The sequence below is a fragment of the Crocuta crocuta genome, unplaced genomic scaffold (assembly GCF_008692635.1).
Source record: "Crocuta crocuta isolate KB4526 unplaced genomic scaffold, BGI_CrCroc_1.0 scaffold247, whole genome shotgun sequence".
In the NCBI taxonomy this organism is placed as follows: domain Eukaryota; kingdom Metazoa; phylum Chordata; class Mammalia; order Carnivora; family Hyaenidae; genus Crocuta; species Crocuta crocuta.
The window spans coordinates 9,226-31,827 of record NW_027531910.1 but is presented as its reverse complement, the minus strand read 5'-3'; the positions used below and the strand labels follow the sequence as shown (position 1 = coordinate 31,827).

At 40.0% G+C, this 22,602-nt stretch overlaps 1 protein-coding gene across 1 annotated transcript in view; it reads left to right on the top strand.

The window, feature by feature from the left end:
• LOC144240388 (kelch-like protein 32) overlaps positions 1–15,768 on the top strand; it is a gene marked incomplete at its 3' end in the record, with an annotated part of 90,498 nt that extends 74,730 nt beyond the window's left edge. Inside the window, exon 4 of the mRNA XM_077774692.1 lies at positions 15,661–15,768. Coding sequence (XP_077630818.1) covers positions 15,661–15,768 — 108 coding nt within the window. The remainder of the gene's footprint in view (positions 1–15,660) is intronic.
• Positions 15,769–22,602: the final 6,834 nt, after the last annotated feature.

The window sequence follows — 22,602 nt, the reverse complement described above, 5'->3', positions numbered from 1 at the left end:
GTGGTCTTTCAAAAAGGATTTAAAATGAAATTAAAGGGCTATGAAAACATGTAGCAAAATAAACTGTAGAGACTGATAGATGACATTGTCAGGAGGCAAATAAAATGATAAGCCCTGTATGTTAGAGGGTAAAACAATAGGGAAGCAGGTGGTGAATAATGTTCATTCACTGCAGTGCTCATATGTATCAGTGTACAGAGTTACAAGGCAAGGAGAAATTAATTAGAAAACCTAATGTAGAATGAGAAATGACTTCATGAGGGCACTTCTAGGGTTTGAAAGAAAAGAATTTGTTTACTCATTTGACAGATTGTGATTGAGTGCCTAATGTAAGCCAGGTAATCTGTATTTTGTCATTAAATTTATGCAGTGGTTTTCTGAGACAGGTACCTTCATTTTGTACTTGTGCTTAAGAAAACTGAGGCCTTGGGAGGTAAAGTAACCTGGCCAAGGTCACATAGCTAATAAGGGATTGCAGCCTTATGGCTCAAACCCTTATTTACTGGACTCCGAAGCCTAACTTCTCACCCCCTTGCTCACCTGACTTCTGCTCTGCGAATGCTGTGTCAATGCAAGTTAGGAATGGCTTCTGGGTCTTGAAGAGGAGATGACTATAATTGAGGGAACAAAGTTAGTGTTTCATTTTAAAGATGTTAATTTCAAGAAAAGGAAATCCTGGGCAGGTCCTGATGGGCTAGCGCATGCAGTGTGTTTGGGATTTAGCAGATTAATAAGCAGAGTCAAGCTGGTTGTCTAAAAGATTTTACTTGAGCTCAGAGACAAATGGCAAAGCCAATACCTACTGGACGTTTCTGATTCCCAAGGATCTCTTCCAAGGATTAGGCTAACAGACAGAATGCTCTCATCATTAGGAGAAGTAGCTGGTCTGCTAACTTACAGGTAAAGGTTTGCTGGCAGCATTCCATTCTGGAGAGGAGCAGATGGAACAGAAAATGCCAAACACAAAACAGAAGACTAGGATTCCTGCAAGGATTAGGAGGACAAGAGGGTGGAGCATAAAGAAATGAATTGTGCCATGTAAAGGGGCCAGAGTTGTCTGTTGTTGAAGTAGTGATAGTGAAACCGAATAAATCAACAAGACATAGAAACAAGAATGTGGCAGAGATAGCCAGCTAATTTCCAATGGTTTATGCTTCTCTTCAGGCATTGTTGCTTAGGATGGTCTACTCAGCCAGGGAGATACCATAGAAACTTTATACCAATACTCTTCAGTACCTTGGTGAGTAAATTTCTAGGAAAATATAAATTATCAAAATTGTACCAAAAGATGAGAGGAAATATAAGAAATTGGAGTAGTTATCAAAAAGGATCCACAGAAAGGATTAGAAAGGCAGTGGGTCTAGATTTTTTACTTCCTAGTACTACCAGTTCTTTACTTAACAGTGTTTCCCTTATTGTGTAAATCTTTTCTAAAGTCTAGAAGAAAATGCAAAGCCACACCTCATTTTAGAAGGCTAACATAACTCTATAACCAAAACACAAGGGTAGCAGAAGAAATGAGGGCCATATCTCACTTATGAGCATGGATATAAAAATTGTAAATAAAGTATGGTCCAATCCAGTGATCAATTTTCAGTCCTTTTTTTTCTCAACTCATCATCAGTTTGGTTATTTCCTATTTCTTGAAACACTTTCTTCACTTGGCTTTTGAGTTTTCCAGGTTCTCCTCCATTTACTGGCCTCTACTTTTTAATATTCTTTTCTTATTTTGCTTATTTCCCCAAATTCTTAAAATTAGAGTGGCTCGGACTCAGTGTTTTTAACTCTTTTCTGTCTGTACCAGCTTTCATGATAATCTCACACTGTTTCATGGCTTTATCTGGCTACATACATGTATATGTGACCCAGAAAGTCAATAGTGTAGTTTCTGTCTAAAATCTCCAGGCTCCAGACCCAGGAACAGCCTATGTTGCAGTTTGTGGCCAAAGGTTGGAAAAAGTCAATATTTCAGTGTGAAGGCACCGAATCCTCTCTTTTCCAGCCTTTTGTTGTATCTAAACCATGAACTGAACATATGAGGCCCACCCACATTAGGGAGGGCAATCTGCTTTACTCCGTCTGTTAATACAAATGTTAATCTTAGGCAGAGACACCTTCATAAATACACACAGAAAAATGTTTGACCAAATATCTTGACACTGCATGATCCAGTCAAGTTGCCAATGTTAATCATCACGGATGATGATTCTGAAATTTATATCCCCACATTGGACCATCTCCAAAAATCCAGAATTGGTATATTAAGTGACCTGTTCATCATCTCTCTGTGGATGTGTAAGAGGTATCATAAACTGAAATGTGTCCAAATCAAACTCAATTTCCTCCCACAAACTTGTTCCACAGAGCAAGTTTGTTCTCCATTTAAGTTAATAGCAACTCTATAGTTGGTGCAGACCCCAAACCACCGAGTAATTCCTGACTCCTTTCTCTTGTATCCAATCTGCTGGCAAGTCCCATGGCTCTACTTTTAAAAAGTATCCAGACTCCAACCACTTTTACTACCACCACACTGGTGGAAGCCACTATCATCTTTTGCCAGGAAGTTTGCAATACCCTCCTATTTTATCATCCTACTTCAATCTTTGATCCCTTAGAATCTATTTCAATACTACAGCCCCAGTGGTCTTAATGAAAATGTAAGTTGGATTATATCACTTCTGCTCAGCACCATCTGATGACTTCCAATTTCACTCAGTGTGAAAGCTAATGTCTGTTGTCTGCATGATTCTGTCTCATCAGGCCACCCTCATGTGACTTGTGCTCTTCCTTCTTCCCTCCACTCCAATCACGTTGGCCTCTTTGCTGTTCCTCAGACACGCCTGTCAAGCTCTCATCTCAGGGCCTTTGCACAGATCTTTTGTCTTCCTGTCCCAGTCAGCCACAACTCTTATCTGTCTGGAATTTTAGATCATATTTATTCAGCAGTGACAAGGATGCCTGGGTCCATAGATAGAGTTGTAAACACAAAACCGATAATGATACCTGTTTCAACTTACACAAATAAAAATGATATTCGTTGAAACGAAATCTCATTTTTTGTGTTTATCCATCAATTTTTCTCTGTATAATTGTAGATGTGGGGGTGGGGAGGAGAAGGATGCTCAGAAACACTGGGACACTCTGGTTTCTTCCCATGCATGGGAATATGGCATTGTTGATGCTGAGACCAAATTAAAAGCCAAGACAGTGATGACTGTACCAGCTCCCTAACATATAACTTCTTAGATTCTCTGTGGATATGTACTCTGAAAAAAGGGTTTAAGTGCTGAGTCCAAAAGACTTGTGACCCAGCAGATATTTTGCTGTTTTTTTGGATCCAGCTGGCCTAGTTTCGCATAAAAAGTATCACCTACAGCCACTAGGGAATTAGGAGCCAGGGAAAACTGGACACCTGGTTGCTCCTAAGGTTTGAGTCCTTGGCTAATTAGTTGAGGACCCAATGTGGTAGCATATGGTCTCTTTCCCTCAACTTGCAACTCTAAAAATACCAGAATCTGGTTCAGAAGAGGGACCTAAAATGCTGCTATAGACTTTTCTTAAGACGATGGTGACTTTTAAAATAACCTACAAACTACAGTTCCAAGGAGCTGTAGAAAATGACAAAAATCACCCACAGTTGAAGATGTGCTCAGTTTCTCACCTAAGTCATAACTGTTGCCCATGAGTAGACGTTGGCATTCTGCAACTTGTATCTGATGATTAGTCATTTAGTTAATATCCACCAAGAAGAGGCCTCATGAAATGGCTTTGAAATTTAGTCAGAAAAAATAGCACCGTTAATGATGGCCTTGACATTCAGGAAAGCCAAATTAAGCACTCAATCTGACATTTTATGGACAGTTTGTTACAGAGAGCCTCACACTCGGTGAACATTTGATAAGCATTAATTGCCTGGCTGACAATTGACAACTACACATCTGTCTTATATAGAAGCTGCAGTAGTGAAACTCGGAGGCTGTTTTTATTTATTTACTATTTTTTAATATTTATTTATTTTGAGAGAGAGAGTCTGCATGCACACGTGTGGTCAGGGGAGGGGCAGAGAGAGGGAGAATCCCAAGCGGGCTCTTTGCTCACCACCATGCCCTATGTGGGTCTTGATCCCATGAGACCATGACCTCAGCTGAAATCAAGAGTTGGAGACTTAACCAACTGAGCCACCCAGGCGCCCCACGAGGCTGATTTTAGATGTCCTGTGGGATAGGGCCTCATGAGCATGAAAAGATATGTGAGATTTTATTTTTATTTTTGTTTTAAGAAAATTAAAATGGCGTCATAATATCCTTTTAAAACTGAACACATTCATTAAAAATCGAATTCCCGTTGTCAGTTCAAGGTGAAGTACCAGATAATTGTGGTAGTGGTCAAATGTTATTTCCTTTTTAAATAGAGAGCTGAGAGCCTCTGAAGAATCATTGTCACATTTCCTTTTGAAATTGTGTGCATCTATGCCAGAGAAGTCATTAACATTTCAGATAGGATGATTGTTATTTTCATTATTGTGCTGATCTGCGCTGTGTATTCATTATAGTGAATGAACGGTGAACTCTGGTCTGCATTTTTTTCTTTCATTGAAACTGATTCACTTCTACCGAATATAAATATTATGGAGCTAGAAAAAATATTTGCAATGTAATAATAACAGTTAACTTTTTTTATAAAATTTTTTTACTGTTTTATTTATTTCTGAGAGACAGAGAGAGACAGCATGAGCAGGGGAGTTACAGAATCCAAAGCAGGCTCCAGACTCTGAGCTAGGTGTCAGCACAGAGCCCGACACGGGGCTCGAACTCAAGGACTGTGAGATCATGACCTGAGCTGAAGTTGGATGCCCAACTGACTGAGCCACCCAGGCGCTCCAACAGTTAACTTTTAAAAGTCTTTATTTTATGTAGTCATTGTACTAAGCTCTTTATGTGTATTTGTTTCAAGTGTGTGTTAAAAGATTATTTCACTTTTTCTACCATATCTTTTTTATGCTTTTAAAATGATAATTTTCATGCTGTTTTATTTAAAATCATAATTTCACTCATGCTTATTTAATCACAATTATACAGTCAACCTTAGCTTCATCTGAAAGACAAGAACACATGTTTGAAGGATAATGAAGCTGATGAAAATTTTAAACCTTTAGAAATTGAGTATTGAGTCAAGACAGATGGTTTTTATAAGACGGACAAGACCGCTGATGATGTGAATCTGATGAATTGGTGTAAAGAATGATTGGGATCCATAGATATGCCCTGTTCATCATTTTTATAAAAAAACTGATTCAAAATGAATTGTCCACACTGGGATGATCTGGCTGTTTGTTGAATCAATTGCTTTTAATCAGGCCTTTCTGATGTTGATTGGGCTTGGGGCCTGCATGCCTGGATTCCTGAAAAATTGGATTACCAGCATTCTTCTCATTTAGAGGCATGTGACTCTAAAGTAATAAGAGAGATTGCCATATCAAATCGTTCATATCACTTAAAAAATTACATACAAACATACATAAATTTTCGTAGGATTAAAAGAAGTTCTTTGGGTACTTTTGAGAAGTATTAGAACTTTTGAGGATTCCTAAATTCTTTTTTTTTCCCATATTTTTTAAGATAGAGAGATTTGCACATAGCCTGCATGGACAGAGCATCAGATGTGTTTACAGAAGGAGTGAACTTGAACACATGTGACAACCCAAACACTCCGTATTAAACTGGCCTATTCTGCCTTAGAACAGGAAGGTTCTAGTGAAGTGGTTGCTTAGCAACTAATGGATTTAGAAGAAACAGTATGTTAGCTGGGGCTCTTGCCCTCCTCATCTGTGTGTAGCCAAATAATGGGAGAATGGCTTCCGTGGTATTGCTGGGCTCACAACTGTCAAACCAAAATGATGAGTAAAATAGATGGTTGAAGAGAGATGCCATAGCCAGGCTGGGCACCTCTGTCTGTGGTCGTACACACCTTATATGTTAGCATACTGAAGAAAATGATATTAAGAGAGGACGTTAAAAGAAGAGCTGTTGAAATTTTGGATTAAAGTTTTAGGAGTGGCCATTAACTCACACTGGGTTTTTAAAGAGAAGAGTGATAATTAAGGCAATTCCACATTATTAAATTTTTTTTAATGTTTTTTATTTATTTGTAGGAGAGAGAGAGAGACAGTGTGAGCAGGGGAGGGTCAGAGAGAGGGAGTCACAGACTGAAACAGGCTCCAGGCTCTGAGCCGGCAGTCAACACAGAGCCCGACGCGGGGCTCGAACCCACGAACCGCGAGATCATGACCTAAGCGAAAGTCGGACGCTTAACCGACTAAGCCACCCAGGCGCCCCTTAAATGTTCTTCTAATTTAGTTCTCTGTAGAGAAGAGGTAACAGATTTTATGTGATGATGTCACGAACAGTGTGTTTCAGTGCTTGTACGTGTGCACACTTTATGATGCCAGGCTGGCACATCTGCCCTGCTCCCTTTCTGTACCCATGACAGACATAATAACAAGATCCTGACTACTCTCAGTTGAGTCTGGATGTGGGCTCACAGCCGTCAACAAGGTTCCAGGCAGCCACTACCAGTGTCAGATGGGGCAGGCAAGGTGACAGCGCCTTGTCATTCTTTATGGCAAATGGAGATTTCTGAAAATCTTCTGGTTTTTGAATTCCATAGGCATGAATCCGGGGGATTTGTGTCACTAGAAGCTCTATGATGGCCACACGAAGTTCCTCTTCAGAAATGTAAGATAAGAAGGAGGTGACCCAGAGAAAGTCAACTGGAGGAACTTGGGGAAAGGAGGATGGTGTGATGGATTCCCTGAAGGCTGCTACAACTGCTACCATCCAAGAACATAGGGCGAGTTGCTCTCCCAGAAGCCTTGTTCTTGAAACCACAAGTNCTCGACCAGGATGTGGCAATCAGTCTGCTCTAGCTCTAGCTGAGATTTGGACTCCAGTCTTCTGCCCAGACTACAGAACTTCTAGTGTTGGCCTTCAGTGCTAACATTTTATGAATCAGAAAATTTGGATTAGGTGCTCCTTTCCAAGAGGAGACTTAATAGCTGTAACTGCATATCAGAAAGGCTGTTAGGCAGAAAAGACTGAATTTATTGAAATCTTACTGGGACCAAGGGGAGAAAGTTATCAGGAGGGTGATTATGATTCAGTAATCTGGATGTGGTACTAATAACTTGTATTCTTATGTAAAGCATTGGATATCACATCACTTCAAATATTTAGGCATGCAAGGAGAGCCACAAGGCACAAGCTGTGCCTCTCAAACTTCAGTGCACACGTAGGTCACCTGAGCTCTTGTCACCATGCACCTTTGTTTCAGTAGGTGCAAGGTGGACCTGAGATTCTGCATCTTTAACACGGTCTCCGCGGATGCCAGTGCTGCTGGCCCAGGAACCACACATTGAGTAGCAAGGGGCCAGTGACCTCTGAAGTACCTTTTAGTTTCAAGATTCTGTTTAGAGAAGAGAAGCTAGAATTTTAGCCATCATGCTTAAAACAAACCCAGTGTGACTTTGGTAAGCACCATTAAGAGCCTCTTCTGTGTCTTAAAGAATCTTCCCTGAATGCTTATATTGTAATTGACAGAGAATCTCTCACTCAGCCTCCTGTCTTTCTCCTAATTTTTTCTTCAGGCTTTCAAACTTTTCTGATATTACTGTCCTCTGAAACTTTCCTTTCTTCATAGCTACTTTCGCTGATTCATGCAGACTGTATATCACACCTGCTAAGTCATTCCTTGACACAGCCCCCAAATTCTGCTTTAGGACAGCTTTCAAAATGCAGGAAATCCCAGTTTGGTTTTAGTCAGTGTGTCCATAGACGGTTTAGAAAGGCAGGTTTGTATCATATGGGGACAGAATAAATGGTGTCTGATGGGAAGATTCATTCAATAATGGCTTGTCAAATATATTCAGTAAGGAAGAGTAAGTGTAATCCCTAAATGTCTGAAAGAATAGACTTCCTTACGTGGTAGGTAGTAAAGTACTGAAATCCCATACCCAAGGGATATAGCCATAGACTAAAAAGTAACAGAAGCACCAGAGGAATGAGGAGAAGCCAAGGGATCTGAAAGGGTCACCCAAAGATAAAACCAGCTGTATGGCTGCCATTTTCCATTTTACAGAATAGTAACAATTGACAAGTATAAATACCATTCATGGATAACCTGCCTTCATGATAGGCAACAGTTTGTGCTTTCACATTTACTGTAACTTTAGCTAAGAAAAATACAACTTGATTTGTGTCCTTTTTCCGTTCCATTCCCCAGAAGACCTGAGTAGTTGAAATATGGCCGCATCTAGAAGGAGGAAAATTCTTTTTTTTTTAATGTTTTATTTATTTCTAGGAGAGATAGAGAGACAGCGTGAGCAGGGGAGGGTCAGAGAGAGAGGGAGTCACAGACTCTGAAACAGGCTCCAGGCTCTGAGCTGGCAGTCAGCACAGAGCCCGACGCGGGGCTCGAACCCATGAACCATGAGATCATGACCTAAGCGAAAGTCGGACACTTAACCGACTAAGCCACCCAGGCGCCCCAAGAAGGAGGAAAATTCTAAGAGAATGCCTGGCTAGCTCAGTGCAGCTCATGATCTTGGGGTTGTAGGTTTGGGTCCCACAGTGGGTGTAAAGATAACCAAGATTTTGAATAAAATATTTAAAACAAATATTTTAAATATTTAAAAAAATAGGATAAAGCGTAATCATGCTGTTTTTGAAGAGCTTATTATCACCATGTAATTAATTTAAGAAGCAACTGTGTCAAGAGCAAAGCTGTGAAATACAGCTAGATTCTTTGAATACACAAGTTACCTATTTGAAGATGTTGGGGAAAACCAGTATGTTTCACAGGTTTTAGCATACAGGTGAATTTTTCTTTTTATGGTTAAGGTAAGAGAAAACTGATGTTTTAGAAATATTAATTTTTGCTGCCTATTTACATGTATAGTGATGAAATTTGCTGTTTTCATTTTCCTGATATTTTATTCTCTGAGACGTTTACTATACTGTTTTGTGCAAGAATTAAAACAGCTACAAAATGTATTGGGGGGAACCCTCCAATGAAACAGCCCCACTGTTTCAGGCCATTAAACTCCCCAAATGGATTGGATTGCTTTTGCATTTGAGAGATTAAAAAAAAAGGTAAATAGTCCAGTTCAACTGTGATTAGGACCCTTCTTTCCTCAATGCCAAGGAAATGGGCAATTGTGGGTAAATGAACAGTCTCATTAACTAGGATTTACTATCCATTCTATATGTGAGGTATAACCAAAATGCCATAAAAGATAATCACCATTAACACTAAATTGAGCAAAATGTAATTTTTGTTGATTCAGAAGTTAGATCAACTCTGTAATGCCACATGGCCATTGTAAACAACACTAGTTACATAACACTGGGCATATAAAAGATGTAGAGTATCAGGCTGGGTCTGCTGCAATCATTTTAAGTTGCTCTTGTCAATAACTTCTTTAAACATGTTTGTTTACTTTTATTTAACTGTCTCATAAAAGATAAGGGTTGAATGTACCCAAAACACTGCAGTTATTTCATCCTGAGTATCATTTGGATTCTTGACAAAATGGAATTCACAGTACATCTTGCCCATGTCCAGTGCAACTCCAAAGCTATGCGTAGCTTACCAGGTGAAAAGATCATATTTCACCAACTTTAAGTGCTTAAAAAAATGTGTTGTTCTCATCTTTGAAGATGTGGTAGAATTTCCATCGGTGTGACATAACACACCAATCGAAAATTGGTTGTAGTTCATCTTGTGACCGCATGACATCAACGTGACCCAGAGAAACAATTCACATACTGTGATTTTAAGACTCAATTTGTGTCGTTTCTGTGTGAAATACAGGAGGAGTGACATACTGTAAATTGACAGGTCTCTCTGTGGTAGGCACTTAAAGTGGATTGTATTTCTCACACACTGGGTTTTCAATTAGAAAGATTTGTGGTGACGCTAGCACGTTATCAGCCAAGAGTGATCTGTGACAACTGTAAATCTCAGCCTGGCCAAGTCTCTCCCGAAGACAAAAACAGTGTGAACCAAGGAAGAATCTGTGCAATGCTTCCATATTTCTAAGCAGAACCTTACCCCATGCTTTGGCAGAATGATGTGGCTTCATAGAGGGCATTACCGTATGTTCATACTTTTTTTCTAAATGTCTAGCTTTGAACTAATTTGTATTTAGCTTATGGCAGATATTCTTTCTCTTTAACTGTAGCTACTTTAGCTATTTGTCTAAAACTCCTTGCGTCCAGAAAATGTCTGTGTCAGATTCATTATTTTTGTTTATGACCATGTGGAACAGCTGGACATCATCTGCAGCTGCATCATCATCTGAACTTTTGAAGAGCATGTTGGTTCATTCATTCATCTTTATTTATTGCATGCATGCTGTGCTAGGGTCTAGGGGCTCTATGTTGAGTAAGGAAGATGCGGTGCTCACTTTCACTGAGCTTGCAGTTCATCTTTTCAGGACATTCAGTGCTAAAAGACAGCACCTATGGTCCCATCACCTCTTTTGCTACCAAAGGACATTTTGTTCTTCCCTGAACAAAGGGCTCTAGAAGCTCTCTTGACATTGTTTCACAAGCTCTCTTGACTTTTTACAAGTTTCACAAGCTGACGAATGACTGGGTTCTTCCTTACTTTGGTGGTATCCAGTGAGGCTTTTCCTTTTTTTCCTTTCTTTGAGAAAGAGAGAGTGAGAGTGCACATAAACACTCGTGTGCAAGCGGGGAAGGGGCAGAGAGAGAGAGGGAGAAAGAGAGAGAGAGAGAGAGAGAGAGAATCCCAAGCAGACTTCACACCCAGCACGGACCCTGACATGGGGCTTGATCTCACTACCTGACCATGACCTGATCTGAAATCAAGAGTAGGATGCTTAACCAACTGAGCCACCCAGGTGCCCCCAGTGAGGCTTTTTCCAATTGAGGTGCCTTGTAAATTCATTAAATACAACACATAGACCTTCATTTACTAATTCCCTTTATTCTTCTCATTAACCAGTGTTATAACTTTAAAAAATTATGATGTTTTAAATTCGTAACATAAAGTTTCTAAGACTATCAGAATGATAGTCAGATAATCAGAGTGATTATCAGAATGGAGGTTGTGTGTTTGTGGAAGTGGTGATGATGGTTTTTATGATGTGGTCAGACCTTAATGTAGAGTGTAGGAGTATGTGATGAAAGTGAAGTCCTGAAGCCAGACATATGGATTTTGAGTGGGAATGTCATTAGGAAAGTATTTGAAACAAACAGATTTGAGCAGAGGGCAGAGGAGGGACTGCTTCTTAGCTCTCATTCCAGTTGAGATCAAAAAGAGACTTGGGAAAATAGGGCAGTCAGCTTGGATTAGAATAACAACTTCTACTTACAGAGCATCTACTTAGCGCCAGATACTATGCTTGATATTAAGCATAATTGTATCTAAACCTCAAGACAATCTATGAGGTTTGTATCATCTCTATTTACATACAGATAAAGGGCCTGAGATTCAGAGAAATTCATACATTAGTCAAAGGTCACATGTTGAAGGTAAATTGCCACTTGACCGTGGATTATGGACCCAGGATTTGAATCAGATGTGTCTTTCTGCACAGTCCTGAACATTAAAACTAAAACAAAGTTTTCAAAAGGCAGTTGTTAGAAATACACAGGTAACACATATTTATTGTAATGACAAATAATACTGTGTAAATGAAAGAAAATTAATAGTCTTTTCCTTCCCTCTATAGTCATACCCTCTAACATAACCATACTGACCAATTTGGAGTTCCTTAATTGCCTGTACAAACACGTACATGATATATGTATGTTATTTAAGGGGTTGTGTTCACCCTGACTCTACCAAGTTCAGTAGCTCCCTGGTTGAGGATGCCTGTTCTATGCCCCCTTTGCTGTGGTTGGTTTTGAAAAACCCTGAGGAAAGCAGATTCAGAAAAACTCCCTTGGCATCTTGTTCTGTTATTTATTAGCCTTTGCTCTGAGGGACTGTTTGCATTTCATTAACCCAGATAATTCTTGTGCAGTTTCAGTCATTTCTGTCAGCAGTGGAGTTGATGGAGAACAGCTGGGTGCCATTTCAGGTGCTGTTACAACCTGAAATATCTGAAAAAAAATTCATATCGGAAATATATTAAAAACTGAAACAACTCACATAATAAGAAACAGACAGTGAAAACAACTGAAATTTCTTTCAGTCCTTTTTGACTGCTATAAGCAATCTAGAAGCAAATTCAGAATGACATAAATTGAAAGTTTTTTTTAATTATGACCTGTGCTTTTTAGTTTTGAAATTTTATTGATTTACTGATTTAATATTTTAAGTAGGCCATGGCCACCTGTGGCTTGAACTCATGATCCTGAGTTCAAGAGTCACGTATTTTACTGACTGAGCCAGCCAGATGTCCCTAGTTTTGAAATTTTAGATGTTCCATTCATGCATAAGCAGAATCCATTTATGAAATCAGTTTTCCAATAGCCCTTTTTATCTATAGCTGCGCCTCAATTTAAAACGACAACAATAGGGGCATCTGGGTGGCTCAGTCCATTAAAAGTCTGACTTCAGTTCAGGTCATGATCTCGCAATCCATGAGTTCGAGCCCCGCATCGAGCTGACAGCTCAGACCCTGGAGCCTGCTTCGGATTCTGTGTCTCCCTCTCTCTCTGCCCCTCTCCAGCTCGCACTCTGTCTCTTTCAAAAATAAATAAACATTAATAAAATTTTGAACAACAACAACAAAACCCCCAGAGACTAGTGTTCCTAATGTATCACTACTTTTAACCAAAGAATACATAAGAGGGGCGCCTGGGGGCCTCAGTTGGTTAAGCGTCCAACTTCGGTTCAGATCATGATCTCATGGTTCATGGGTTCCAGCCCCGTATCAGGCTCCGTGCTGACAGCTAGCTCAGAGCCTGGAGCCTGCTTCAGATTCTGTGTCTCCCTCTCTGACCCTCCCCTGATCACACTGTCTCTCTCTCTCTCTCAGAAATAAATAAAACATTTTAAAAAATTTTAAAAAAAGAATACATAAGAAAAATAGAATTCTATTTCATTGTTATTACAGTATAGAAGTTTCACTAAGACCTTGCCTTATCCAAGCATTATACTGAACACTTCATACATATACTGTCATCTAATCTTCAAACAAGTTCATGAAGTGGGTACAATTTTTGGCCCCATTTTTCAGAGAAGAAAACTGAGTCAGAGAGAGGTTACATGTTTGTTCCAGTCACTTGCTAGTGTTTATAATCAAACTCAGAATAGTTTGGTTACAAGTTTGTCCTTAATCACTGTGGTTCACCAAACCAAGTGATTTCAGATCCAGTGTTCTTAGCCCTTCACATAGTACCTTAACTCCCAGTGGCACTCACAGCAAGCCAGATCAACTCAAAGTCAATTTCTGAAAGTAAAATATTCTGAATGCTATTTTAATATAGCAAATATAATTGTGTATGTTACACATAACATACTCCCAATGCCTTTAGGGTATTTTCAATATTGTTTTTTTATTTTCTCAAATTGCGAACATTTAAAATATGCTTTAGATTTCTCAAATGATAAGGGAGTAATACTTTGGTATTTCTAATGATTAAAATTTTAACTATAAATTAAGTCAACTGGGATGCCTGGGTGGCTCAGTTGGTTAAACATCCAGCTTCAGCTCAGGTCATGATCTCATGATTTGTGGGTTCAAGCCCCGTGTCGGGCTCTGTGCTGAGAGCCAGCTCAGAGCCTGGAGCCTGTTTCAGGTTCTGTGTCTCCCTCTCTCTCTGAGCTTCCCCTGCTCGCTCGCTCTCTCGCTCTCTCTCTCTCTCTCAGAAATAAATTTAAAAAAATTAAGCTAACAAATACAGTTCTATTATGAAATCTCAGTACTCTCAAATGCAGTGAGATACAAATGATGATCTCCAGAAAGAATAATAGACCATCAATTAATAACACCATTCAGTATATATTAACTTAAAATATATAGAATTGTGAGAATCAAAAATAAATTTATCAACATAAAAATTGCTAAAGAGATAAATAGTAATACATTGGCAAAACAAAAAATCACATTTCTAAAATTAAAAACAATTCAGCATGAACTAAAATATTACCATAGAAGAGTGAGGGTTCCCCCCTCCCCACTTTTTAATTTTATCTCTATGAAGTTAGCTAAACTGTACATTCTGAAGGGACCATCCCCTTAAGACTTCTGTCACTTCTCACACCAGTTGCAAGTTTGAAGGGGTTCCTGAATCTATTCTTACATTCAGTAATTCACTAGGAAGTCTCACAGGACTAGCTGAAAACTTTTATACTCATGGAAATGGTTTATTACAGGGAAAGGAAACAAATTGGAATCAGACAAGGAAAGAGACACATGGGACAGAATTGAGAATTTGCTGGCTGTGAGATCATAGCATTGTCTCCTGGCCAACCAGGGACACTCACCCAAACTTTTGGTATCCAAAGTTTTTATTGGGGCTCACTCACAGATTGCCATTGTGATTGACCTTTCATCTCTAGCCTCTCCTAGAGGTCAGATGAATACCTTTAGTGTCCAGTTCGTCTGGAGGTCAGAACTGATATGGTGTGGCCCAACCACCATTGTACGTCATGTTGTTAGACAGTCATCGGCCAAAGTTCTGACAAAGACACTCCTGTCAGGCAGGATATTCCAAGGGTCTGGCAATCACCTTCTAGAAGCCAAGGGAAAAGACCAGAGCTTCCTTTGCATAAGGTTTAAGTCTTCACTATATAGATACATACTTTCCTAAATAGTGCATTTCATCATTGGTAACCCAAAAGGGGATATTCTCTTTATACCTGTTAAATCAAACTTGTTACAAGTGTACAAATTACCGTGGGGAATTTTTTGTTTTTGTTTTTGGAAAGGAAGCAAGCCAATGCATTTTTTTTATTTGGCAAGTTTTCATTTTTTTTAATTTTCAAGCTTTCACTTGACATACTGGTCATCCTTTAGAACTGATTTTCAATAAGTTGGCCATTTGGAGAATTGGTTTGGGGGCAATTTGATGTTCACTGAATAACTTAGTGGTTCTCAAACTCAAGTGAGCATCAGGGTCACCTGGATGGCCCATCACAATACACATTGCTGGATTCCACTGTGAGTTTTTGTGTTGATAGGTGTGGGCTGGGGCCCCCGCCATCAGTACTCTAATGTTCACAGTGATGCCGATGTTGAACCCTTAGGACAGAGTGTATGATACATGGCAGGTGAGAAGAATGAGGTGTGTCATTAAGATAAGGCAGAAAAATGCAGAGATGTCAAGAAGACGAAGGTGCTACTTTCCATGTCTTGTTGGCAAGTCGGAAGTGCTCCACATTTCGTGGTAGCAGTGAGACCCTGGATTGAGAGAATGAGTTCAGTGAGTGAGCCTAAACACAGCCACCCCAGAGAACCACCGTGGGATTAAGTGGGACTCTGTGTATGAGGTGTGTGGTGCCAGTTGTGTTACTCTGTTTAGACAGCAAAGTGATTTGTGGTGCTTTTTGTAGAAGCGTTTCAAAAACCAAAATCAACCTTCACTTATAGAATGTATTTCTTTTCTAGTCTCTCTAGGACTTGTCTTGTTCCCTTGCTTCTTAAGTTCCATAACCCCCCATCCCTCCCTTTCTCTCCCATCTCAGGCGATGTTCAGTCTCTGTATGGTGGAAAGTGGAGCAGACGAGGTCAGTTTACATGGTGTGACCAGCCTTGGCTTAAAGCAGGCCCTGGAGTTTGCATACACAGGACAGGTATGGTATCGCTTGTCATCTGAGAGGTTTGACATTTTTTTAAATTTAATGTTTATTTATTTTTGAAAGAGATAGAGCACGAGTAGGGGAGGGACAGAAAGAGGGAGAGACACGGAATCCAAAGCAGGCTCCAGGCTCTGAGCTGTCACCACAGAGCCTGATGCAGGGCTCGAACTCACCAACAGTGAGATCATTACCTGAGCTGAAGTCAGACGCTCAACCCACTGAACCACCAGGTGCCCTGAGAGGTTTAACATTTTAACTCAGAGGGGATTATCTTTGAAGTATGAGATTTAGGTGTTTTTCTTGTTTTTCATTTTTATGTTTAAAAAAAGTTTCACTTCTCCTTAATTTTATAACTAAAATGATGGAAAGGTAAGTAAAGCAATTTGATTTTAAATAGGACCCAAGGAACATAATATTTTAATCTGAGCTCAGTGGCTTGCTGGTGTAATTTTAAAATATCCTAAAGGACTGTCATATGGGAAAGAGTTTGCAAAATAACTTGAATTGTTTTTACTGACGCTCCATTATTTAATCACAACTTTATTGGCTTAAAAAAATTTAAAGCCCTGAGAAACCATGTCTAACATCTTGGCACCATGTCCTCCACATATATCTCAGGTCCCGGGTCTCAAGTAATAGATTATAATGTGATGCTTTGAAAGCCAAAATCGTTCATCATTAACATTATCATAGAGTTTACAGGGATCTCCAGAGAACATCCATTTTCTTTTTTTAATGAAAGAATAATAACGAGAACTAATAGAATGTGAGTCAGTGTATAACTATCAGAGAGAATCAGAATAAGACTGCATAAAGACCATATGAATCTAGATCTGAAGCATCATGGTTCTTTGCTGATTGTTATGTTACTAAAACAATTATTAGAACACACAAAAACCTTCCACTTAAAATTATTTTTAGTGGAGATATAACTGACATATAACACTGTATTAGTTTTAGGTATAGAACATAATGATTTGATACATGACCGACCATAAGTTTAGTTAACATCCATCACCACACATAGTTACAAATTTTTTTTTTATTGTGGTAAGGACTTTTAAAATCTCTTCTCTTAGCATCTTTCAGATATACAACAGTATTGTTAAGTATGGTCACCAGGACTTATTTATCTACACCTGGAAGTTTGTAGCTTTGACTCTCTTTACCCATTTTACCCATCCTTGATCCCCCATTTTCATTTGAGAACCATTCAACTAAATCAATCCACATACTGACTGGATGTTTATCCTCTTTTATAATTGTTGTTTAATTCTGTTTTATTTAACTTATGTGTAGTGTTCTCTATGCTAAAACATGGAGGCCCACACCCTGGTAGGGAAGAGAGGTATACACGTAATCCTACATCCTCATTGTGTTGAGAGATATGATAGAAGCAGAATACAAGATACAGTAGAGACAAAAAGGAGGATGTGGTCACCTGGAGCCGTCAATATAAACTTTCACAGAGAAGGTGGTATTTGAGTCTTGAAGAATGTTGGGAGTTCACTTTTCTACTAAATTTTCCTCTTTAGAGGCTTATTAAACTATACGGTATTATCCATTTTCTTTTCTAGACCTAGTAGAGTTTGAGATATGTTTCATAGAATAATTGAGGCAAAATCTGGCAGCTGAAATGAAAATAGTGGGTAGAAAGGGGGAAAAATCATCCATCAAGTAGCAGGTGCAAAGGAAAATAGAAAGGAAGTGGATCACAAATTCAGGGTCAGCCCAGCCAGATTTCATGCATTAGAAAATAATGTGTTGTAAGTAAGGTAAGTAAATAATGTGTTGTATGATTTTTGGTTTACAGATGTAAAGACAGATACAAGCTCTAAATTGTGTCTCGTATAGATTTCTCTCTTCACATCTGAAATGCAGTCACACCCGCATCTGCCCATCCCTAAAGTACTATTGACAACCCATAGCTAGTGTGCAATGGGAACGAAATAGTAAATCTTGTGTGTGTGTGTGTGTGTGTGTTTATAAAACTACCCAAGTAGTTTTTGTACTTAGCTGCTTTAACAACTAAATGGTTTAAGCTCAGAAGCTTTGGGCTGAAAAGCATTTAAATTATTAGTGAACAGAAGGGCACAAAAATTGCTGTAAAGGCTGAGTTAAAACATGGATGCAGTGGGGCACCTGGGTGACTCAGTTGGTTGAGCGTCCAACTTTGGCTCAGGTCATGAACTCACGGTTTGTGAGTTCGAGCCCCACGTTGGGCTCTGTACTGACAGCTTAAAGCCGGAAGCCTTCTTCAGATTTTGTGTCTCCCCCTCTCTCTGCCCTTCCCATCCTCATGCTCTGTCTCTCTCTAATAAAAACATTTAAAAAAAACGTAAAAAAAACATGGATGCAGATACAAGGGGCTGTCTAATTGTTTTAATAACACAGGCTGTCTTCATGCCTGTGACACAAAGGATTTATAAGACATGAACTGAAGGGAACTTTTTTGAAGAGTAAGAAAACTGCTTGGGAAGAAGTTTGCAACCATATCCCATTGCTTGGGAATCATATGCTCATTTTCCAATTTTATGTAAAAGGAAAGCCAGTAACTGCTTAAAAAAAAAAAAGAAAGCAACTCTAGGGCCAGACCCAGAGCTGCATTTATTCTGCTCAATGACCCATTTCTGATGTGTCCACCCACAGAGTGGCAGCCAGCCTGCAGCAAACAGCAGTAACTCATCTGTTCAGATTGTGTGCTGAGGGACAGGAAGTGGACTGGCATTTCATGGAGCATCTTCTGCAAGAGCAAGGGCACTACCCTAGTCACTTTATGTGTGCTGTTTGACTTCCTCTTCTAAACAGCTCTGCAGAATGCAGTGATCCCATCGTGAAGATGATGGGCCCAGAAAGGTGCAGGGAATGACCAGTGAATATAGTGGGTCAAGTCAGTGTTCTTAACTTCAAATCCATTGTTCTTTCTTAATGTCCTAGGTCACTGAGGGAAGGTTAAGTCATATTTGTTCTACTTTGTTGAAGGAGGCAGGGAAGCATTTGGACATTTTAGAGAGTGACCTGTTTTGATGGTTCTCTCATCCTGGGGGCCTTTGCAACATTCAGTTCACGAGGGCTCCAAGCTGCTGCACTGGTAGTGTGGTTACTCTTTGCTGCACAGTGGACATTGGTACAGTCTTTCTTGGGCAACATCCATGGTACTTTGGTTTCTTAAACACCAAAATGACTTTATAATAAATCTGTTTTCCCTTTGAGACATGAACACAGATAATGGCAGAAAGTGAAATTGCATTATGCTTGAGATATGCGGAAAGCTGCTTTCTCTTACTATGGCATCAAAGTTAACAATAACCAAAGACTTTGGCATGTAGAAGCAGGAATAAAAACATAGCTCTTCAGCTTCTTAACTGTTATTTACTGTTGTAGATATTCGCTAATCTATTGCCTTTAGCCGTGGTATAGATTTGTAAAGAAGAGGGTTAACACTGAAATTCTCCACTGATAGCTATTTCTACTGACAGTTGATTATACCTTTAGTCAGTGGTAGTAAGCATAGTACAAAATATAAGTATTTTAAGTGTCTGAAAATTCTTGCTGTCTTGGGAGATACATTGGAAGTAGAGTGGGTGTGATGAATGAGTGCCGCCACGTGTGACAAGACGTGTGCATGTTCTTCCTACATCCTGCTCTAAAGCATAGCCTTCTTAAACTTGGTCACAGATTTCATCCAAGAAGTTTTAAAGAAAGAGCAAACTTTTCCTCTGATGCTAATACATCCTTTGAAAATGCATGCACTTTTCTTACTAAGAAGCCTGCACACGGCTGAGCAAGCACACACTCTGCCTTCCCACTGATGAGAGACTTGCCACTCCCGTGGACACGCCCTGCTTGGGGGCACAGCTTGTGCAGAGGCTGGGGTGCACCGCAACCCTTGTGAGTGTCTCTGCACAGCCATATAGAGCAGAAGCGGCCCTGAGGGGCAAAGGAGCCAGGCTGCTCTATGGGTCCTGTTCTGGGCTGGCGCTGGGAGCTAGGTCAGAAGCAAATGGTGTGATGTAAACTGTCACAGGGCAGATGTACCTGTGGGAGGAAAGGACAAAGTAAACCTAAGAAAACACAGTCTCATGGGGCACCTGGGTGGCTTAGTCGGTTAAGTGTCCAACTTTGGCTCAGGTCATGATCTCATGGTCCATGGGTTCAAGCCCCGCAGCGGGCTCTGTGCTGACAGCTAGCTCAGAACCTGGAGCCTATTTCAGATTCTGTATCTCCCTCTCTCTCTCTGACCCTCCCCTGCTCATGCTGTCTCTCTCTCTCTCTCTCTCAGAAATAAATAAAACATTAAAAAAAAAAAAAGGAAAACACAGTCTTGCTTAATTTGGTGGGCAAGACTGCCCATTACCTTGGCCTCCCTCAGTCTGCTCACTTTCCAGCTCTGGCCAGGAATTCATTTACATTTCAGACCAGGAAAAGAGAAGGGGAGGAAGAAGAGACAAGAAAGAATTCTGATGGAGCTGTTGCCTGAGAGGAGGATTCCCAGTCCTAACTAGACAAGAGGTCAGCTACTCAGGAGGCAGCAGGTGTTGCCAAGAAAGCCCAGAAGATAGTGAGGAGCAGTTAACACCAAGACCCTCCTGTAAAGAGAAGAGCTCTACTTCTGGAAGGACTTCCAACCTCAAAGGTCCTAGAATAGGCTTCTAGGAATTTGAGTAACTAAGGACCAAAATAGGAAGCAAACAGTACTGAGAACCACCGTAAAGTTCACTGTTGTGCACTCTGGTTGTGATGATGTTAAGGAAGATAGGCTGTATGCCAAGTACTGTGCTAAATACCTTCCTGAGAGTGGATCAGGGGAGTTAAGTAAGCCTAGATAGCTTCTTCTGACTTTCCAGAGAACTGTCATCCTGTTCTGTCCCTTGTAGCTTTGAGAGAGAAACTGTGCACCCATCGATAGTGACAGTTGTTGTTCCCTTTAAAATCCCCTACCTCCAGGTACTGCCAACTTTGACAACCATGAGCCAGCCATGTCATATCTGGGTATCTGAAGAAAAAGGACTCTTGGTATCCCTGTGCCCATGCTTTTCTCTTTTATTATTCTGTAACTCCAGCCTTGGTTCTTCATCTCATGGAAGAACCCAAGTCCTTGGGATTCCTATCCTAGTTCCCTTCTCTGTAGTCAGAAGATGCTTTAGCACAGTCTTCACAAGGATATTTTGTAACCATTAATATTTTAAAGTCAGGAAATGTAGAAAAGTATGATACTCTATTAAGTGAAAAAATGCTTTTAGTTGTAATTGTGGTTATGTAAAAATATTCATGCATCAGAAATTGTAAACTCAAGGAAACTATCCCTTAATATTCATACTCTGTGCAGCACGGTTTTTCTTTCTGATTTGATTTGATTCCTTAATAAGTTCACATTATTTTTTACATGGCACTGATATGGCATACACTGTAGCATTCCATTTTGGTGATCATTGAAACTATATTTATTCTACGCAGAAGAATATTTTTCTCTGTAGACCTGAGCACTCAGACCCAGCAGCAAAGTGACAGGAGTCTTAATTGGAACTGCTTCTCATGGACCATCCCTTCAGGGATAGATGTGTCACTTTCCTTGCAAAAAGTCCCCATAAAATTTACTTGTAAGCATAACCTAGTTGAACTAAATGGTAGCACATGGACAAATTTGGGAGAAACTTTTCTTAAATGCATCTCTGGGGAGCCATGTTCAAGTCTATGCAGTGATTGAAGTATTTTAGCTGTAGTATCCTTTCTTCATCTGGCAGTATCTACAGAAACCTGGCAAGCCAAAGGCCCCTGGGGCCCCTGCACCATACCCCAGTCTTTGGAGAGCACAGTCCTAAATCTGCATTCTCAGGAAGAATATTTTGAATTGTGCAGAAAATGATCCTTTTCGGGGTGCCTGGGTGGCTTAGTCGGTTAAGCGTCCGACTTTCGCTTAGGTCATGATCTCGCGGTTCGTGGGTTCGAGCCCCATGTCGGGCTCTGTGCTGACTGCCAGCTCAGAGCCTGGAGCCTATTTCAGAGTCTGTATCTCCCTCTCTCTTTGACCCTCCCCTGCTCACACTGTCTCTCTCTCTCTCTCTCTCCTAGAAATAAATAAAAATATTAAAAAAAAATGAAAATGATCCTTTTTTCCTACCCTTAATTCTTGCCAGAGGTGTGCCAGAGTCCACACTGGAGAAGTTGAGAGTGAAATGAAGGAAGTTTGCATTTTGTCAGTGATTTTTGTTTCCTTGGATCTTTTGAAATTCTGCATTATTTGCCTTTGGAGAGATTTTCTCTTTTATCAGTGGTCATTGAAACACACACACAAGCAGATGTGTTCCCTTCCTGGCTTACTGTTTCAGGGTGAAGATGTTACATGTTCCCATTCACCGTTTCATAGGAAGCAGTCAGCTGACTTGACAGACAAGAACCATATGCCAAATGGAATTTTCATGGCTTCCTAAGTTGTTAAGTAAAACAATGAACTTTGACGTGTTTTGGTGGTCAAAAGTGGTAAAGACAGGTTGGGGACCTAACCTTCTTGTCACATTTCTTGTGAAAAAAAATGCAAAGTGAGATTTTAGAAGTCCAGGTCCTGACTGACTCCCAGAAGCCTACTTTTCTCAGTTGAGGATCCAAGAACCCAAGCACTGACTTGGCTCAAAACTCATCTGTTCTTTAAGAGCAACAAAGTTAAGTCATATGGGAGGACCTCTTCCATGTAGGGCAGGACCAGTTCTAATTAACAGTGTCTACTTCACACCAGCCTATTTTCCCGTATTTGTGCCATCTGGTCAGAATGTAGTCAGGTGTAGTTTATACTGCAAGAATTACAAAGACATTTGCTCAGTACATCCACAT